The 17474-nt window shown below is 37.9% G+C and overlaps 1 protein-coding gene across 1 annotated transcript in view; it reads left to right on the forward strand.

The window, feature by feature from the left end:
• The window catches only part of Ddx43 (DEAD-box helicase 43), a 31604-nt gene extending 15990 nt beyond the window's left edge, over window positions 1-15614 (forward strand). Inside the window, exons 6-17 of the mRNA XM_057768600.1 lie at window positions 1842-1998; window positions 2236-2354; window positions 3356-3466; window positions 4860-5001; window positions 5334-5434; window positions 7576-7663; window positions 8738-8865; window positions 9030-9139; window positions 10076-10214; window positions 11649-11736; window positions 12985-13116; window positions 15489-15614. Coding sequence (XP_057624583.1) covers window positions 1842-1998; window positions 2236-2354; window positions 3356-3466; window positions 4860-5001; window positions 5334-5434; window positions 7576-7663; window positions 8738-8865; window positions 9030-9139; window positions 10076-10214; window positions 11649-11736; window positions 12985-13098 — 1297 coding nt within the window. The 3' untranslated portion in view covers window positions 13099-13116; window positions 15489-15614. The remainder of the gene's footprint in view (window positions 1-1841; window positions 1999-2235; window positions 2355-3355; window positions 3467-4859; window positions 5002-5333; window positions 5435-7575; window positions 7664-8737; window positions 8866-9029; window positions 9140-10075; window positions 10215-11648; window positions 11737-12984; window positions 13117-15488) is intronic.
• The last annotated feature ends 1860 nt before the right edge of the window (window positions 15615-17474 follow it).

A 17474-nucleotide genomic window follows, 5' to 3' on the forward strand; every position in this document is an offset into this window, starting at 1 on the left:
TGCACGGCATTGGCACACATATGGAGGCCAAAGGACCACTTGCAGCAGTTGCTTCTCCCCTACTCTGTGGGTCTCAGAGATGGAGCATCAACTTCACTGTCACACACCTTTACTCACTGAGCCATCTGGCCAGCACGTCTTTTCATTTTAAAAATTTCACATATGTGTGCTGTACTTACATCATTTTTCCCTTCCCTCTCCTGCCTCCAACTCCTCATGTGTCCCTTCCACATCTTCTCAAATGTATGTTTTTTTTCTCTTTGTTACTATTACATATCATTGTTACATGAATTAAGCAACCTGCTGAGTCCATTTGTTGTTGCTTATATGTATGTTTTCAGGGCTTACTATTTGGTGGTAAATAATCAGCTAGGGCCTTTGTCCTTGGGGATGACTGATTCTCCCTCCCTCAGTATTCACTAGTTCCCTATAGCTCTTCATTTCTTTATGAAATTCCCCCTGTCAATCTTGGCATGTCAACTGGTATTTAGGAATATATTTGAGATTTCATGGGTACATCTACACTCTCATATCTAGAAGACGCAATTTCACCAAAGATGACCTGGTCCTCTGGCTCTTATAATCATTCCACCTTGTCTTTGGTGATGTTCCTCTGGCCTGAGATGTAGGGCTTGTCTCAGATGCAGATGTATCAATTGGAGCTGGACATTACAGTCAGTTTGTTCTCTCAGTTTTGGCCAGGTGTACTTTTCTGCAATTATCTGTCTATTACAAAACAAAGAATAATTTCTCAAACTCTTGAGTCCTTATCTGAAGTCATTAGATTTTTTTTTATGAGTTTGTGATTGTTTGGGCTGCATGTATATATGTACACCACATACATTAGGTTTCCAAGGAAGTCAGAAGAGGGTGTTAAATCTTCTGGAACTGGAGTTACAAACTGTGATAGCAAGAGCAAATAGGACTCTTAACCACTGAACCATCTCTTCATCCCGTTAATAGCAACCTTAAAAACTGACACAAATCTTACAAATAATAAGTTTGCTGTAAAAATAATGGGTGGGCATAGTAGTGCATGTCTATAATCTTAGCACTTTGGAGTTTGAGGTAAGATGATGAGGAAAGAGTTCAAGGTCAGTGTAAGCTATGTGTGGAGTTTGAGACTAGCCAAGTCCACATGAGGTTCTGCAAAAAAAAAAAAAAAAAAATAGATGTAGCAGAAAGATGACTGAGACAATGCTAAGCCTTGGTCAAATAACTCATCTTAGGACTATTTGTTAGCCTAGTTTTATATTATCATGCACATATTTGGGTCCTGTTTTCCATATTCATTCATTCACCCACAGAATCAGGTTTTCCTTTACCTCTGCACCCTCATTTAAGAGGGAAACAGAGTCCTATTTCTTTTTTTGTCTGTTCATTTGTTTACTTATTTGTTTGGAAACAGAGTGTATAGCCCAAGCTGGCCTCAAACTTTCAGTCCTTCTGTCTCCACTTCCAATTGTGTGCCACCACGTCCAGCCCTTCATTTCTTAGTCTATATCACCTTAAAAATCTGGTTTTAATCAGTCACAAATGACTTTCTGGCTATTACCTAAACTGACTGTAAGAAATATGCTTTCCTTGGGCCAGGCCGTGGTGTCATATGCCTTTAATCCCAGCACTCGGGAGGCAGAGGCAGGTGAATCCCTGTGAGTTCGAGGCCAGCCTGGTCTACAGGATCTAGTTCCAGGACAGCTAGGACTGTTAAACAGAGAAACCCTGTCTCGAAAAACCAAAAAAGAAAAAAGAAAAAAAGAAAAAGAAAAAAGAGAAAGAAATATTCTTTTCTTTCTCAAGTCAATTGAACAAATCCACTAATACTTGTATTTTCTATAAAGGAAAGAAAATTTTAATATAACATGTGATGACTTGAAAGATGGTGAGAAACGTCCTATCCCTAACCCTATATGTAAATTTGAAGATGCCTTTCAAAGTTACCCAGAAGTTATGGAAAACATTAAAAGAGCAGGCTTTCAAAAACCTACACCAATTCAGGTATGCTTTTGTTAACTCCAATATTTCATTGAACACTCCCCCCCCCCCGATAATATCTGTTAAATGTTAGAAGTTAAATCACTAGGGAATAGCTGTGTCTTAAAAGCATGTGCCCGGTACCTCCTGCAGCACTGCCAATGACTGACAAGATGTGTTTAAAAACCTAGAGCTGATGGGCATAAACAAATGGAAGAGGAGTTGTAATTCTTGTTTCAGTATTGATCTTTTTTTTTTCAGTCACAGGCGTGGCCAATAGTTCTACAAGGAATAGATCTTATTGGAGTAGCACAAACTGGAACAGGGAAGACACTGTCCTATTTAATGCCTGGATTTATCCACCTAGACTCTCAACCACTGTAAGAACTCCCTTGACTGTATTTTCTTATTAGGGATTTAATAGTATATGGCAAAAACTATAATTAAGTTCTGTCATTTCTTGCATTGGTCAAAGTGATGCCTCTTCTTTGCCAGGCTGCACATGGCTATGCTTATGATGTATATGGTCATAAAACCATTTTAGGAAGCAATAGATACTGTCTACCAAAAGTCAATAAAAAACACTGGAATCAAAGTGCCTAAATTGTCCTAAATCATGTTGTTTAATTAAATTTCTATGAATGTATTGTCCAATATAGTTCTATTCAATGAAAAAATGTTTATCATTTAAAATGTAATGTTAAAAAAATGTCATGTTAAATGAACAATATTTGAGGCCGTGGACTTGTGGTGTATGTGACTTATTTTCTGGCTTTTGTCATTTTATGGTAGCTCTACCTTTATAATAAAAATTATAGAAACTTATACCAGCAGCTTATTTTTAGGTATGTTAATTGTAATTAATAAAATTAAGTCTACATGAGGAACTTTTTATTTATTTATTCTGAGACAGGGTTTCTCTGTGTAACAGTTCTGGCTATCCTGGCATCTCCTTTGTAGACCAAATTGGCTTCAGATTCACAGAAATGCGTGCCTCTGCCTCCTAAATGCTGATATTAAAGGCGTGCACCACCACCACCTGGCCTACAGGAGGAACTTTCTTTTTTTTTTTTTTTTTTTTTTTTGGTTTTTCGAGACAGGGTTTCTCTGTGGTTTTGGAGCCTGTCCTGGAACTAGCTCTTGTAGACCAGGCTGGTCTCGAACTCACAGAGATCCGCCTGCCTCTGCCTCCCAAGTGCTGGGATTAAAGGCGTGCGCCACCACCGCCCGGCCAGGAGGAACTTTCTAATCATACACTTCACCAGAAAGTAAAAATATGTCTTTTCTGCTTCTTTGGCACTCATCATTACAAATCTTGCTCTAAATGACCTTGCCGTGCACCTGAGACAAATAAGGTAATATTATTGTTTCCCTTTTAAAGAGCTAGAGAACAAAGAAATGGACCAGGCATGCTAGTCCTTACACCAACCCGGGAATTAGCCCTTCAAGTAGAAGCTGAATGTTCTAAATATTCATATAGTGATCTTAAAAGGTAAGTCATTCCTATATAAGTGTTATATTTACCTCCACATTTGTAGTCACGTTATTTAAGTTGTGTGTATGTGTGTTTCTTTGGTTCAAATTCAGTCTTGTGCATATTTGCCAAATACTCAGTTCCTAAACTATCACCCCAGCTCTACAAATTAATTTTCAATTGGTACACAACAATAAAATCATGTTTATTAATGGGGTACCATGTTATGCTTTGGTATGTACATAAATTATGTAATGTTTAGGTTGAATTAAACCTTTCCTCAAACCTTTCTTTTTTGAGACAGGGTCTCTCTTGCTGTCCTGGAACTCACTATGTGTATAAGGCTGACCTCAAAGTCACAAAGATCTCCCTTTCTCTGCCTCCCTAGTGCTGGGATTAAAGGAATGTGCCACCACTGGGCTTCTTAAATATCATTTTTTGAGTTGTAAACATTCAAAAGCCTTCTAATTCTTTAAAACGTACACTTTATGAACGAACAAGCTAGCTCAGCAGTTAAGAGTGCCTGCCCACTTACAGAAGACCCAAGCTTGGTTCCTAATACCTAAGTCAGCACACACCCACTTAGAACTTCAGCTCCAGGGAAATCCCACACCTCTGACTCCAAGAGCACATGCACTTATGTGCACATACTTGTGTGCAGACAAACACATAATTTAAAATAGTAAAAATAAATCTTAAAAAACATAACTATAACCAGGCAGTAGTGGCACACTCCTTTAATCCCAACACTTAGGAGGCAGAGGCAGATGGATCTCTGAGTTCAAGACCAGCCTGTTCCAGGACAGCCAGGGCTCCACAGAAAAATCTTGTATCGCAAAACAAAAATACATTGTATTATTAAAATCACTGCTGTATGGGGCTGAAGAGACTGCTTAGTCAATAAGCGCACTGTCTGCTCTTCCAGAGGACCCAGGTTCAATTCCCAGCACCGACATGGAAGCTCACAACTGTCTGTAGTTTTAGTTCCAGGGGATCTGACCCCCTCACACAGACACACATTCAGGCAAAGCACCAATGTATGTAAAATAAAGATAAATAAATAAATAACATTTTAAGTTACTGCTGTGCTATAATAACACAACAATTTCTTGCTCTGAGTTTACCTTTTATTATCATAGCTTCTGACATCTTCATTAGTTTCATACCTTAGGAATCTGATTTAATTAACAATAGCCATGTCATAAAGCTCAGAAATGTAGAAATATGGTTCTTTAGGAGACATTATAGGCTGGCAGTGTGGATAGTTTGCATAATGGGGTGGCTACTCCTAAAAACATCAGATATTCTTTTATTTCATCTTATCTGTAACCAAAATGATTAGGTTAGTTGCAATTTTGCATTATGATGGGATGTTCTTTGCTTAAACATGAACTTCTGGATTTTTTTAAAGTGTTTGTGTATATGGTGGTGGCGATAGAGATGGACAAATACAAGATGTTTCAAAAGGTGTAGACATCATTATTGCAACTCCTGGAAGATTGAATGACCTACAAATGAATAACTTTGTCAACCTGAAAAGTGTAACCTATTTGGTAATCATGGAGTAAGGGTTTGGAATACTGGGAGGAAAAAGAACTGAATTTGTAAAAAAAAAAAAAAAAATGGGGAAGGGGGGATGGCTGTTTTATAGGGCTTTGTATTCTGGAACTATTTCTCATTCTGTTGAGCATAGTAGGAAAGTTAGACATTCGGTTTTTCTCATTCAGTAGCCATAGAAACTTTTGGGAATCAAGTGAAACAAATCAGTCTGCATTCTTTGTTCACAGAAAGTTTATTCTGGTCTTGAGAAGTTGAAATGTCTTAGATAATAGGGAAAGTAAGTGTTTAGAAAAGAGATTGGCCACATTCTTCATTTTGAATGCAGGTTTTAGATGAAGCAGACAAGATGTTGGACATGGGATTTGAACCCCAGATAATGAAGATTTTGTTAGATGTACGCCCAGACCGTCAGACTATTATGACAAGGTAAGTATACCTAATTATGTGTGTATTCAGAATAGAAATCAGTAGATTAAAAACTTATTCTATTAAGTTACTTTCTCAACTACCTTTCAGAGCATTACTTGAAAGTACTTTGAGGCTCTCGAATGTAACAATGAATACTTTATCTTTGACTATTATACCTTTCCTACATAATAAATGGGTTTGTTATTTTTGTTACCTTTTTTTTTGAAACAATATGTAGTTCTGTCTAGCCTGGAACTTTCCATGTAGACTAGGCTGGGCCTCAAACTCACAGAGATCTGCCTCCCAAGTGTTGAAATTAAAGCCATATACTATCATGCCCAACTATTCTTATTTTTGTTTGTGTGTGTGTATGCACTGTGGCATATGTGGAGAGGTCAGAGGACAACTTGCAGGAGTAGGTTCCAGCCACCATGTGGGTTCTGGGAATGGAATCAGGTTGTCAGCCTTGGCAGCAAGTGCTTTCACCTGCTTGAGCCGCTCACAAAGGGTTTTACATGAAAGTCGTGTTTCTTGGAAAGACCTTATGTTGAATAAATGATCACTTATCTTTAGAGATAAATATTTGATTTCTGATTACTTTTCCTGACATAAAACTGAGGTGGCTGGAGAGATGGCTCAGAGGAATAGAGCACTGGCTGCTCTTCCAGAGGTCCTGAGTTCAATTCCCAGCAACCACATGGTGGCTCACAACCATCTGTAATGAGGTCTGGTGCCCGCTTCTGGCCTGCAGGCGTACACACATACAAAACATTGTATACATAATAAATAAATAAATAAATATTAAAAAAACTGAGAAAACAATGATTGTCTGTGTAATCTATAAAGAATAATTCTTCCTAGGCCCATATTCTTTGTTTGAAAGATGGTTCAGTGATTAAGAATGCTTGTTGCCCATGCAGAGGACCCAGATTCAGTTCCCAGCATCCACATCAGGTACATATGAGCATCCACTACCACCTGTACCTCCATTTCCAGGAAGTCTGATGCCTCTGGCCTGTAGGGGCACCTGCAATCATAAGCATATCCCCATGCACACATATGCGTGTAATTAAAATAATATGACTCCCCCTCCCACAAGGCTCATGAAATATACAGAATTGAGCAGAAAGAATATAGAAACCATAGATCAGGGAGGACTTTAAAACAGTGTCTTCTGGACATGGTGAGCAGTTGCTACACAAGACATGCATACAATCGATCGAGTCAATATCCTAGCAGGGATTAAACAGCGTGGGGTGGGATACTCAAGGCAGTTGCCACTTGCCAGTAGAAAGCCAATTTTCTTCAGGGGTGGGACCGTGTTAGGCTCTTAGGCTAAGGTGGGTAGCCCTATACCCACATGCATGTGGCAACACATTTGAACTCAGTAGGTTGTGTGTGTGTGTGTGTGTGTGTGTGTGTAAAGAAGACACAGAAAAAGGGTATAGGCATGAAGTTTGGGAGGTGGGAGAGAGGAATTTAGTAGGAGTTGGGAGTAGGGTAATAAAGGGTAGATTTGATCAAATAAAATGCATTTGTGTATTAATGGAAAATTTTTAGTTTACAGAAAGGATAGTTGAATGGCTGTGGAAAAAATACTAAATCACTTCATTTTCTGTTATCTACCATTTCAAGAAAATGGAGTTATATTTCATTGTATATGAAGGTACAAAAGGGGACCAATTTCATTATTTTATATATGTTGAAGAAAAGTATGAACTTATATAGCCTTTGACCAATATACTTAAAATGATTTGTATGGCCTAAACACTTGATTTTCCTTGCTGACACTGTGTGATAAATATAGATTAATTTTGGTGGTTTGTTTGTTTTGACTTTTATAAAGAATGAGATACAACTAAACTTTTATTACCCTTTTATAGGTAAAAATTTATTTGATGTTATAGAGGCATTCTTAACCTTTTGGATAATATAAACAAAGAATAAGTAAAGGAAAAAAAAACTTAAAAGTTATGTCCAGTGGCTTGACTGCAGCTAGACAGATCAATAGAATTTAACTGTAAATTTGTTTGACTTATTTCAGAGATCAGAAACATAAAGATGTCTTTCATGAGTAGCTTGGTACACAGCATGCTTAAAGAAATTTGGTAACATGTTATAATAAAGTTTTGATGTTTGTGTATCTTGTTTGTTTCCAGTGCTACTTGGCCATCTGCTGTCCGCCGTCTTGCACAGTCTTATTTGAAAGAGCCAATGATTGTCTATGTTGGTACTTTGGATCTAGTTGTAAGCTTGTTTTTATTTCTATTAAAACTTTTTATAATTATACTTAAAGAACATAGATAAAGGCAGTGGGATGTTCTTCAGTGATGGAGTAGATACTTAGCATCCATGAGGCTCTGGGTTCAGTCCCAACACAAGGGGAAAAAAGGCTGATTTTGATATGTCTGTTTTGTCAACTCAATTAGTTTACAGAGTGTGTGTAAATATTTTTCTAATATATTATGCGTATTTCTAATATGCATATATACTAAATTCTATATATACATATTAGAAATATATATGTATTAGAAAATAGAGGGGTTAGGAAGAGGGCTCAGTGGATAAAGTGCTTGCTACTCAAGCATGGAATTCAGATCCTCAGAACCGAAGTGAAAAATTAGGCAGATGTGGCAATCACAAAGACAGATTCCCTAGGACAAGCTGACTGACTAGTGAGACTAGCCAAAGTCAGAGAGCTCCAAGTTCAGTGAGAGACCCTGTCTTATTTATTAAAGTGGGGAGCAACTGAGGAAGATCTTGTCAACTTTGGGCCTCCACACTCAATGTTTCTGCACATATACACATAAAAAATAATAGTAAATATAGACTGATATATATATTGAAAAGTGATAATCATTCAGGAAAAACTATGTGAGTACTTCATTCTTGACTAAGTGCTACTACAATCTCTTTTATCTAAAGAGATTTTTTTCATTATGGTTAAAAAATTGCACTAGTCAATTTTGTATTAAATTGACAAGGTACTTCCTGAGGTGAGATTCATGTTGTGTCACCTCGTCACTGAAAGTCTGATGTGTAAAGTTCAGGAATATAATGCTTACACACATGATATCACTTGATGGTTGTCCTTACAACAGTAGTCAGTAGCTTTTAGCATGCCTGCCAATCATTCATGTGTTCCCAGACTCAGTGTGGGTAAATAAGTGATAAAAATCAAAGACTGAGCTTGTGTTGAGTAGAAATAGTAACTTTGCTATGCTCACTACCTTTCTATTTTCAAAGTCTCAGCTGTTTATAAATGCATTATTGAGCCATTTGTATGTGGTGCTAATGTACTATGATCTCTGAATTATTTAGGCTGTAAGTACAGTGAAGCAAAATATAATCATCACCACAGAAGAAGAGAAACGAACTCATATCCAAACCTTCCTAGAGAATATGTCACCTAAAGATAAAGTCATTGTGTTTGTCAGCAGAAAAGCCGTGTAGGTATTTCTTTGTGCTTTCTTTATCATCAGCAATCCAGATGACTTACTCATGACTGTTTCTGTATATAAAATTTCAAATGGGGAAGTTGAGAGACTGTTTGCTAGTTGATGAAGGTATTAGAATAAGCGCTTAAGTTCATTAACTTTATTATTTGGTTCAGTGCTGATCACTTATCAAGTGACCTGATTCTTCGACACATATCAGTGGAGTCTCTGCATGGCAACAGAGAACAGAGTGACCGGGAGAAAGCATTAGAGAACTTTAAGACAGGTGAGTTATAATTGCTGGCTGTTGCAGTTTCGGGGATTCCAGTACCTGGGCTTGACTGAGTGATGGTATTTTTTCATATTTTCTATTTCTCAATCTGTCCTCACCTTGTAATCCCTAAATAGACTTGTTAGAGCTCTGAATGTTAATATCTGCTTCTGAGAAATAACTAGCTAACTCTACAAAGACCAATTCATGAATGAGTGACGTCAGAATACTAACTTGTAGTTGAGACTGTATTAGTTTCCCTGAAAGATGTATGTCTTATTTACTTTGCTAAACACCATGTTAAAACACCATGGCCAAGGCAACCTATAAAAGAAAAGCTTTATTTGGGGCCCATCACCATCATTATGAGCTTGACAGCAGGCAGGGAAGGTGTTGGTGCAGCAGCTGAGAGCTCATAGAGCAGAGAGCTGCCCTGGGAATGGTGAAACTCCTGAAATGGTGAGGCTCCTGAAACTTCAGACCCTCTCCCAGTGATGTACATTTTCCAACAAGGCCACACCTCCTAATCCTTCCCTAAAATTATATGTACAGGGACCAAGCATTTAAACATAGGAGTCTATGGGGCCATTTTCATTCAGACCACTGAAACATTTCTCTTTCCCACATTGTTCAGATAGTTCAGGAGAGAACCATTTGCTGAACTGTAGTATGTGGTGTTGACTTGCCAGTAGTTTAAAAGTCTTTCTTGGATGTGAGGGCAATCTGGCTGCGACATCTGCCACCCCATTGATTGCCAGGGTTCATTTGGCTGATCTGGCTGGCTAGGTGGGTGTCCCCTTCATCCCTCACCACTAAAAGAAAAAAATCTTTCTTTTCTGCTTTCACTATAAGCAATAATCATCTAATAAATACTAAAAATAATTAAATTTCACATGTCTTGGACTGGCTGTTATCAGACAAGTTTAGTGTTTATTTGCCTTTATTCTTTAGGTAAAGTGAGAATACTTATCGCTACTGACTTAGCATCTCGAGGTCTTGATGTCCATGATATCACTCATGTCTACAATTACGATTTTCCACGGAACATTGAAGAATATGTACACAGAGTAGGACGCACTGGGAGAGCGGGGTAAGCCAGCTGGGTCAGCCCAGGAGAGAAGCCAGTTTTGGTTCTGGATTCCCTTCACTCCCTGCAGAAACCCAATTTTATTCTCTTGTAAATGTTCTGTTCTTCTCTAGACCCTTATTGACTCTTTCATCCCTTTTTATCTGAATGAACTAGATACCACCATGATTGGCTTCTCATAATTTAAGTTTTTTTCATTTGTTGTCTGTAGGTTTTGTGTGTTTTGTTTTTGTTGTTACTTAGCATTTTGTTCTTCTTTTAAGATATTTGTTTACATAGATGAGCACTTTATTTGAATGTTCATCTGCACATGAGAAGAGTGTAGGATCCCATTATAGATGGTTGTAAACCATCATGTGGTTGCTGAGGACTCAGGACTCTGGAAGAGTGGCCAGTGCTCTTAACTGCTGAGCATCTCTCCAGCCCTGTGTGTTTGTTGTCGTTGTTGTTTTCAGTACTGGGGCTGGAATTTAAGGCCTCACATACTAGCAAGTGCTCTATCACTAAGCCATATCCCTGGGCCTCTTTGTACTCCCAGCACCACACCCTACCCCACAGTCTTACTAAGTTGCCCAGGCAAGCTTTGAACTTTGTGATCTTCTTGCCTTAGCCTCCCAAGTATGTACTTGTTTGTACTAGTGTTTTAAGCCTGCAGTATTCCAGCAGTGAGTGTGTTCAGCTATTACTTTTATTGTTATTGACAAAGTATTCAGACTTGCATTAACATGAGAAGAGTACCTTTTCATTCCTGTTGAATCATTGGGCTCTTTTTAAAGTAACTGAAAATTGCACCAGCCATCTGAACCCAGAATTTCTGTGTTTCAGACCTGATGAACTGTAAATCAAAAATATTTTTTTAAAAAGTACCAGTGTAGGATCCGTGGCTGCTCTTCTAGAGGTTCTGAGTTCAATTCCCAGCATCTATATGGCAATTCACAACTGTCTGTAACTCCTATTCAGGGCACCTGGTACTTCATACAAACATACATATAGGCAAAACACCAATGTACATAAAATTAAAATAAAAAAGTAAATTTTTTAAAAAACTACCTGTGGTGAACACAGTTTTTTTTTCTTGTCTTTGTTCCCAAGATAAAAAAATTATGACATCTGTTTTTGTAGAGTGTGTATGTACACATATAGTAAGTAATCTAGGTATGATTTACATTATACAGGACAGTACATAGATGTGATAGCATTTTATGGAAGAGTCTTGAGTATCCTCTGATTTGATGTCCTCATGGGGTCCTGGAGCCAACTCCACTGAATGCAAAGAGATGACTTTATTTAGATTCTAAATTGCAGTTTATGTGATATTTACTCTATAACACATATGTGTAAAGGTTGAAGTTTCTTGTTTTTCTTCTGTTTTCTATATTAACCAAATTAGGAGTACATGGTATAAAATAAATTACGTGAACCTTTTTCCTCTTAAAGGCGAACTGGTATGTCAATTACACTTATCACAAGAAATGATTGGAGGGTTGCCACTGAATTGATTAATATTCTGGAAAGAGCAAATCAGGTAAGAATTTGCAACTTATAGAAATTTTTATATTAATGTTTTAGTTGTATGTTATGCCAGGTACTGAAGGCCCTGCTTGGCAAGTAAGATAAATAACAAAACGAAGAGAAACCCTGTCTCAAAAAACCGAAAAAAAAAAAAAAAAAAAAAAACACTAATATGAGGGTTATGACATGGCAATGATTGTGAGCTATGGGACTATATGACTGAGAAACCTAATGTGATATGAGTGAGCAATAGATAGCCATGGGAACACTCTAGGTTCAGTGTGAGACAGAATACACGAGAAATGATACCGTTAAAAGGGGGTGTTGGAGCCAGGTGGTGGTGGCGCACACCTTTAATTCCCAGCACTTGAGAGGCAGAGGCAAGCGGATCTTTATGAGTTCAAGGCCATCCTGGTCTACAGAGTGAGTTCCAGGACAACCAAAGTTACACAGAGAAAAACCCTGTCTCAAAAAAACAGACTGAGGCAGACTGAGAGAGAAGAGTCGACCAAAATGAAGGATGTAATAAAAAAAAAGTCATATAATAGAAACCTACTGTTTTATGATTCAATTAATATATATCTACATATAGATATATATATGTATACACACACACACACAAGGGTCATTATTTAGATGGCTCAACAGGTAGAGGCATGTACATGTAGGGCTGACAACCTCAATTTGATCCCCAGATCCCTCAGTGTGGCAGGAGAAAACTGGCTCCCAAGAGTTGTCCTTGGGCTGAGCCTGAACATACACAAAATCAAATATATATATATATATATTAAAACGTGATGGAGCTGCAAAGATGGCTCAGCAATTAAAAGCACACTTCCAGAGGACCCGGATCAATTCCCAATACCCACATGATGGCTCATGATCGTCTCTAATTCCAGTTCCAAAGAATCCCCCTTCTGGCCTCTGCAGACACTAAACTCGCAAGTGGTATATAGATATACATGTAGGCAAAACAGTCATACACATAAAATTAAACAAAATATAAAAATAAAAATGTGTTAAAGGAACTGTTAGGCAGCTAGGAAACAATAGAAACGGAGTAGAAGGATTGGGCACGTGATTCTGTAGCTTAGATATATTTAGGACTTAACTGGCAAAGAAAGACCTTTCTTCCTTTTTTTTTTTTTTCTCTTTTTGAAGGATGTCTTGTGATTGTGGGCTTCTCTGAAACAATTTAAAGGTTATTCAGCATATTGTAGGAAGGAGCTCAGAATCCTAATAACACATTTAATAATTTCAGAGTATCCCAGAGGAACTTGTCTTAATGGCCGAGAGATACAAAGCAAATAAACTAAAAAGAGAGATGGAAAAAAAAATGGGGAAACCTCAAGGGAAGCCACAGAAGTTTCACTAATTTACTCGTGTGCTATAGGTAAGTTTTTATGGTGTAGACATTCAGATCTTTGTCTTTCTTTTTGTTTTATTTGTTTTTTGAGACAGGGTCTCTTTATGTATCACTGGGTGTCTTGGAACTCACTATGTAGACCGGGTTGGTTCTGAACTCAAAGAGCTGCCTGTTTCTGCCTCCCAAATTCTGGGATTAAAGGTGTGTGCTCCCACAACCAGCAAATCTGTCCTTCAAAACCAGGTTCAGATGGTGTATGTATTACAGTCAGCATAATCTCTAAGAACTGCTAACATAATAAATGATGAATTCTTACTTTTTCACCTATTACAAAAGTCTAGTTAATAAACCTTTTTTTTTAGACATATGCCACCCAGGCTGGCCTCACACCCCCAACCTTTCTGCATTTCTACCTTAGCTTTCTGAGTCCTAGGTGGTTACAGGTACATAACAGAATATGCAGCCCAGAAGTAATTTATATATTTATCAAAAAGTATCAGGTTTTGGCAAGCACGTGAAAAATTTGGACGCCTTGTTCACTGCAGGTGAGGTTATAAGTTGATTTGTCTCCTGTGGAAAACACCATAGTGTTCCTTACAATCATTTGATGTCACCAGTCTGCTTCTGGTTATATATTCAACATGAATAGGAAGCAGGACCTCAAAAATGTATGCCCTTATTTCAGAGCATATACTTAAAAAACAGCTCTACTCTCTTAGAAGGAATCCTGTTGTGGAATATTTTTTAAGTATTCAAAGATGTGTTGAATTTGTTTAACTATGTAAACTAGTGTTGCAGAATATTTGCTTAACTATGTAAAGATGTGTTGCATTTGTTTAATTTAATTATGTAAAGATAGTATTGCTCTTTGCCTTTCTAATGCACCTGATTGGTCTAATAAAAAGCTGAACAATAGTGAGGGAGGAGGTATAGGTGGTACTTCTGAGCAGGGAGGGTAAGTAGGAGGAAGAATTTAGACACAAAGAATGAAAAGGAGAAACCAGAGAGATGTTGGGCCAGACAGACAGACATGAAGGAAGCAGGAAAGTATAACATACAGAATAAAGAAAGGTAAAAATTCCTGAGGCAAACATGGATGAATAGAAACAGGCTAAATTAAGTTAAAAGAGCTAGTGGGATAAGCCTAAACTAAGGCCGAGCATTCATAATTAATAATAAATCTGTGTCTTTATTTAGGAGCTGGTTGGCAGCCCAAATAAATTTCTAATCACACAACCCAAAGGTCCAAGAATAAGTTAATACAGTGCATCACATCCATAACAAGGGGACAGGCAACCGTAAAGGGCTTGTGGCCTGTTGCAATCAGAGTGAATCTTGAGGCTATATACTTTAAATGAAAAAGTTGCAAAAAAAAAAAAAAAAAAAAAACCAAATACTATATATGAATCTAGTATGAGGCATGTAAAATAATCAAATTCCAGTGAAGACAGCAGGATCAGCAGTTCTAGGGTAGCCTGGGCTTATTGAAACCCTGTCTCAAAGAAGAAAAATCACGGGAACAAAATAATGCTTTCGAGGATGAGTGGGAGTAAAGTAAGCAAAGTGGACAATACTGTTTAATGGATGTAGAGTTTGAATTTTGTAAGTTGAAGACTATAGAAATTGCACAACAGTGAATATAGTAATCAGCACTGAACTACACAGGATATGTATTTGATATGATGTAATCACACTGCCCTTTTAAAAACTGGAAAGGAGGCCGGGCAGTGATGGCGCATGCCTTTAATCCCAGCCCTTGGGAGGCAGAGGCAGGCGGATCTCTGTGAGTTTGAGACCAGCCTGGTCTACAAGAGCTAGTTCCAGGACAGGCTCCAAAACCACAGAGAAACCCTGTCTCGAAAAACCAAAAACAAACTGGAAAGGATTTTGAGCTGAGCAGTGGTGGTACATGCCTTTATAAGCATTTGGGACGTGGAGGCAGGCAGGTCTCCGAGGCCAGTCTGGTCTACGCATGCACTGAAAAGATGCTGTGAACAAAATTGTGGATTTTTGCAATAAAAAAAAAAAGTTGACTTTTTTCTTTCTGGATGGTATTTTAGTTTCATATTATACAAACAGTTATCTGGATGTACTGTGTTCAGAAAAGCACAGATCCCTTCTGGAAGTGTGAAACAATTAACAGAAAGGGTGAGCCATTTGTCCATCTTTACATTTCAAACCCATAAATTTAGGCGGACATCCTGGGAAAATCAGACTGCGTTTGCATTAACATTTCTTCAGTCTCATTCGTAGTTTTGTGTTACCTGTTCCACCGTAGGGTTATTGTGACTCCAGAACAGTCAGGGCTATACAGAGAAACCATGTCTCAAAAAAGCAAAACAAACAACAACCAAAAAGAAATTTGTAAATAGTAACTTTTTCTCCTGCTTGTTTTTCAGGATTCAAGATTTTATTCAAAGTGGAATTGTTCAAACATACATCAATGTGAAGAGACTTGGCTGATTCTTAAAATAATAGTGTTTATAAATATAGAATTCAATGTTTTATACTTTCTTTAATAAAAAGCAATAGTTTTTAACCTTGTTTAACTTTTTTCATTGTCATTAAGGTAGTACTAAAAGATTTTATTTATATTTTTAATTTAAAAAGAAAACTTTTGGGGCTGAAGATGTAGCTCAGTGGTAGGGTGCTTGCCTAGCATGTACAAGATCAAGGGTTCAACACTCAGGTCTGCAGAAGACAAAAACAAGAAGACAGTTATCACCTGTAATGTTGCTGCACCAGCATCTGTGAAGAGTCTGATGCTTGCTCAGATGTTATCATGCACTGAAAAGATGCTGTGAACAAAATTGTGGATTTTTGCAATAAAAAAAAAAGTTGACTTTTTTCTTTCTGGATGGTATTTTAGTTTCATTTTATACAAACAGTTATCTGGATGTACTGTGTTCAGAAAAGCACAGATCCCTTCTGGAAGTGTGAAACAATTAACAGAAAGGGTGAGCCATTTGTCCATCTTTACATTTCAACCCATAAGTTTAGACGGACATCCTGGGAAAATCAGACTGTGTTTGCATTAACGTTTCTTCAGTCTCATTCATGGTTTTGTGTTACCTGTTCCACCGTAGGGTTATTGTAGCTCTAATCTGTGTCTGTATATTTGTGTGTTATGTATGATGGTGTTAGACCATCTTCACATCTACATTATTCATCCAGTGTTTGCTGAGATTTCGTGGCAAGATTAATAATAGAGCCTGATAGGAGCAAGGAAACCATCAGAAATCAACAGCTGGATCTTCAGAAAAACACATAAGTATCAGGTAAATTTGAGGTTTTCAAGACAGGGTACCATGTGTCCTAGGCCTGTCTTGAACTTGCTGTGTAGCCTAAGATGACTCTCAACTGTTGATCCTCCTGCCTTCACCTCCTGAGTGCTGACATTACATGCATGTACCACCACTCACATACCCGTCATTTTAAATGTCTTCCTTCTTTAGGTACCCTTTGAAATGTGACAGTTACAAACAGTCCCTTATTTGAGGAGACTGCACTCGAAGCCCCGCAGAAGATGCCTGGAACTGGATAGTACTAAATCAAATGCGTGTTGTTCCTGCGCATGCATATCTGTAAAAGGAGATTGCGCTTTGTTTCCCAACCACCCAGACCCGAATAATCACACAAACTATATTAAATAGAACACGGTTTGACTGATGGCTCAGGAATATTTCTAGATAGCTCTTACACCTTTAACCCATTTCTATTAATCTGTGTATCACCACGAGGCTGTGGCTTACTGGTAACATTCTGGTATCTTTCTCCTTCGGCAGCTACATGGCATCAGCCTGACTACATCTTTCTGTATTCAGTTTAGTTTTCCCCAATGGCAAAAACAGCTTCTTTATTAACCACTGGTAATAAAACATTCATAGCACACAGAGGGGAATCCCTCCTCATTTCCCCTTTTCTGTCTAAATAAAAAGGAAGGTTTTAACATAGTAAAATTACATACAACAAAGTTGGTATCAAGAATTAGTTACAATATTTCTTTGTGAGTCTAAAGTTTCATATCTAATTTATCTTTTACCATAACTAAGGAAAACTGTAATTAGAACTATCTAGTCTTCAACTCCATCAAAGACCCCAGAAGGATATATTACCTAAGTAAACAGGAGGTGCATTGTAAGCAACTTCCAAATTTCTAGAAACGACAGAGATATCTCATCGCCTGAACAGTCACCCAAAGTTTGTCTGTAACGTTGGGGCATCCATCTTTATAGGCCCAGAGTATCTGACAGGGTTTCTCTGTAGCTTTGGAGCCTGTCCTGGAACTGGCTCTTATAGACCAGGCTGGTCTCAAACTCACAGAGATCTGCCTGCTTCAGCCTCGGGAGTGTTGGGATTAAAGGCATTCACCACCACTGCCCAGC

This window comes from Chionomys nivalis, chromosome 4, assembly GCF_950005125.1.
Source record: "Chionomys nivalis chromosome 4, mChiNiv1.1, whole genome shotgun sequence".
Lineage (NCBI taxonomy): Eukaryota > Metazoa > Chordata > Mammalia > Rodentia > Cricetidae > Chionomys > Chionomys nivalis.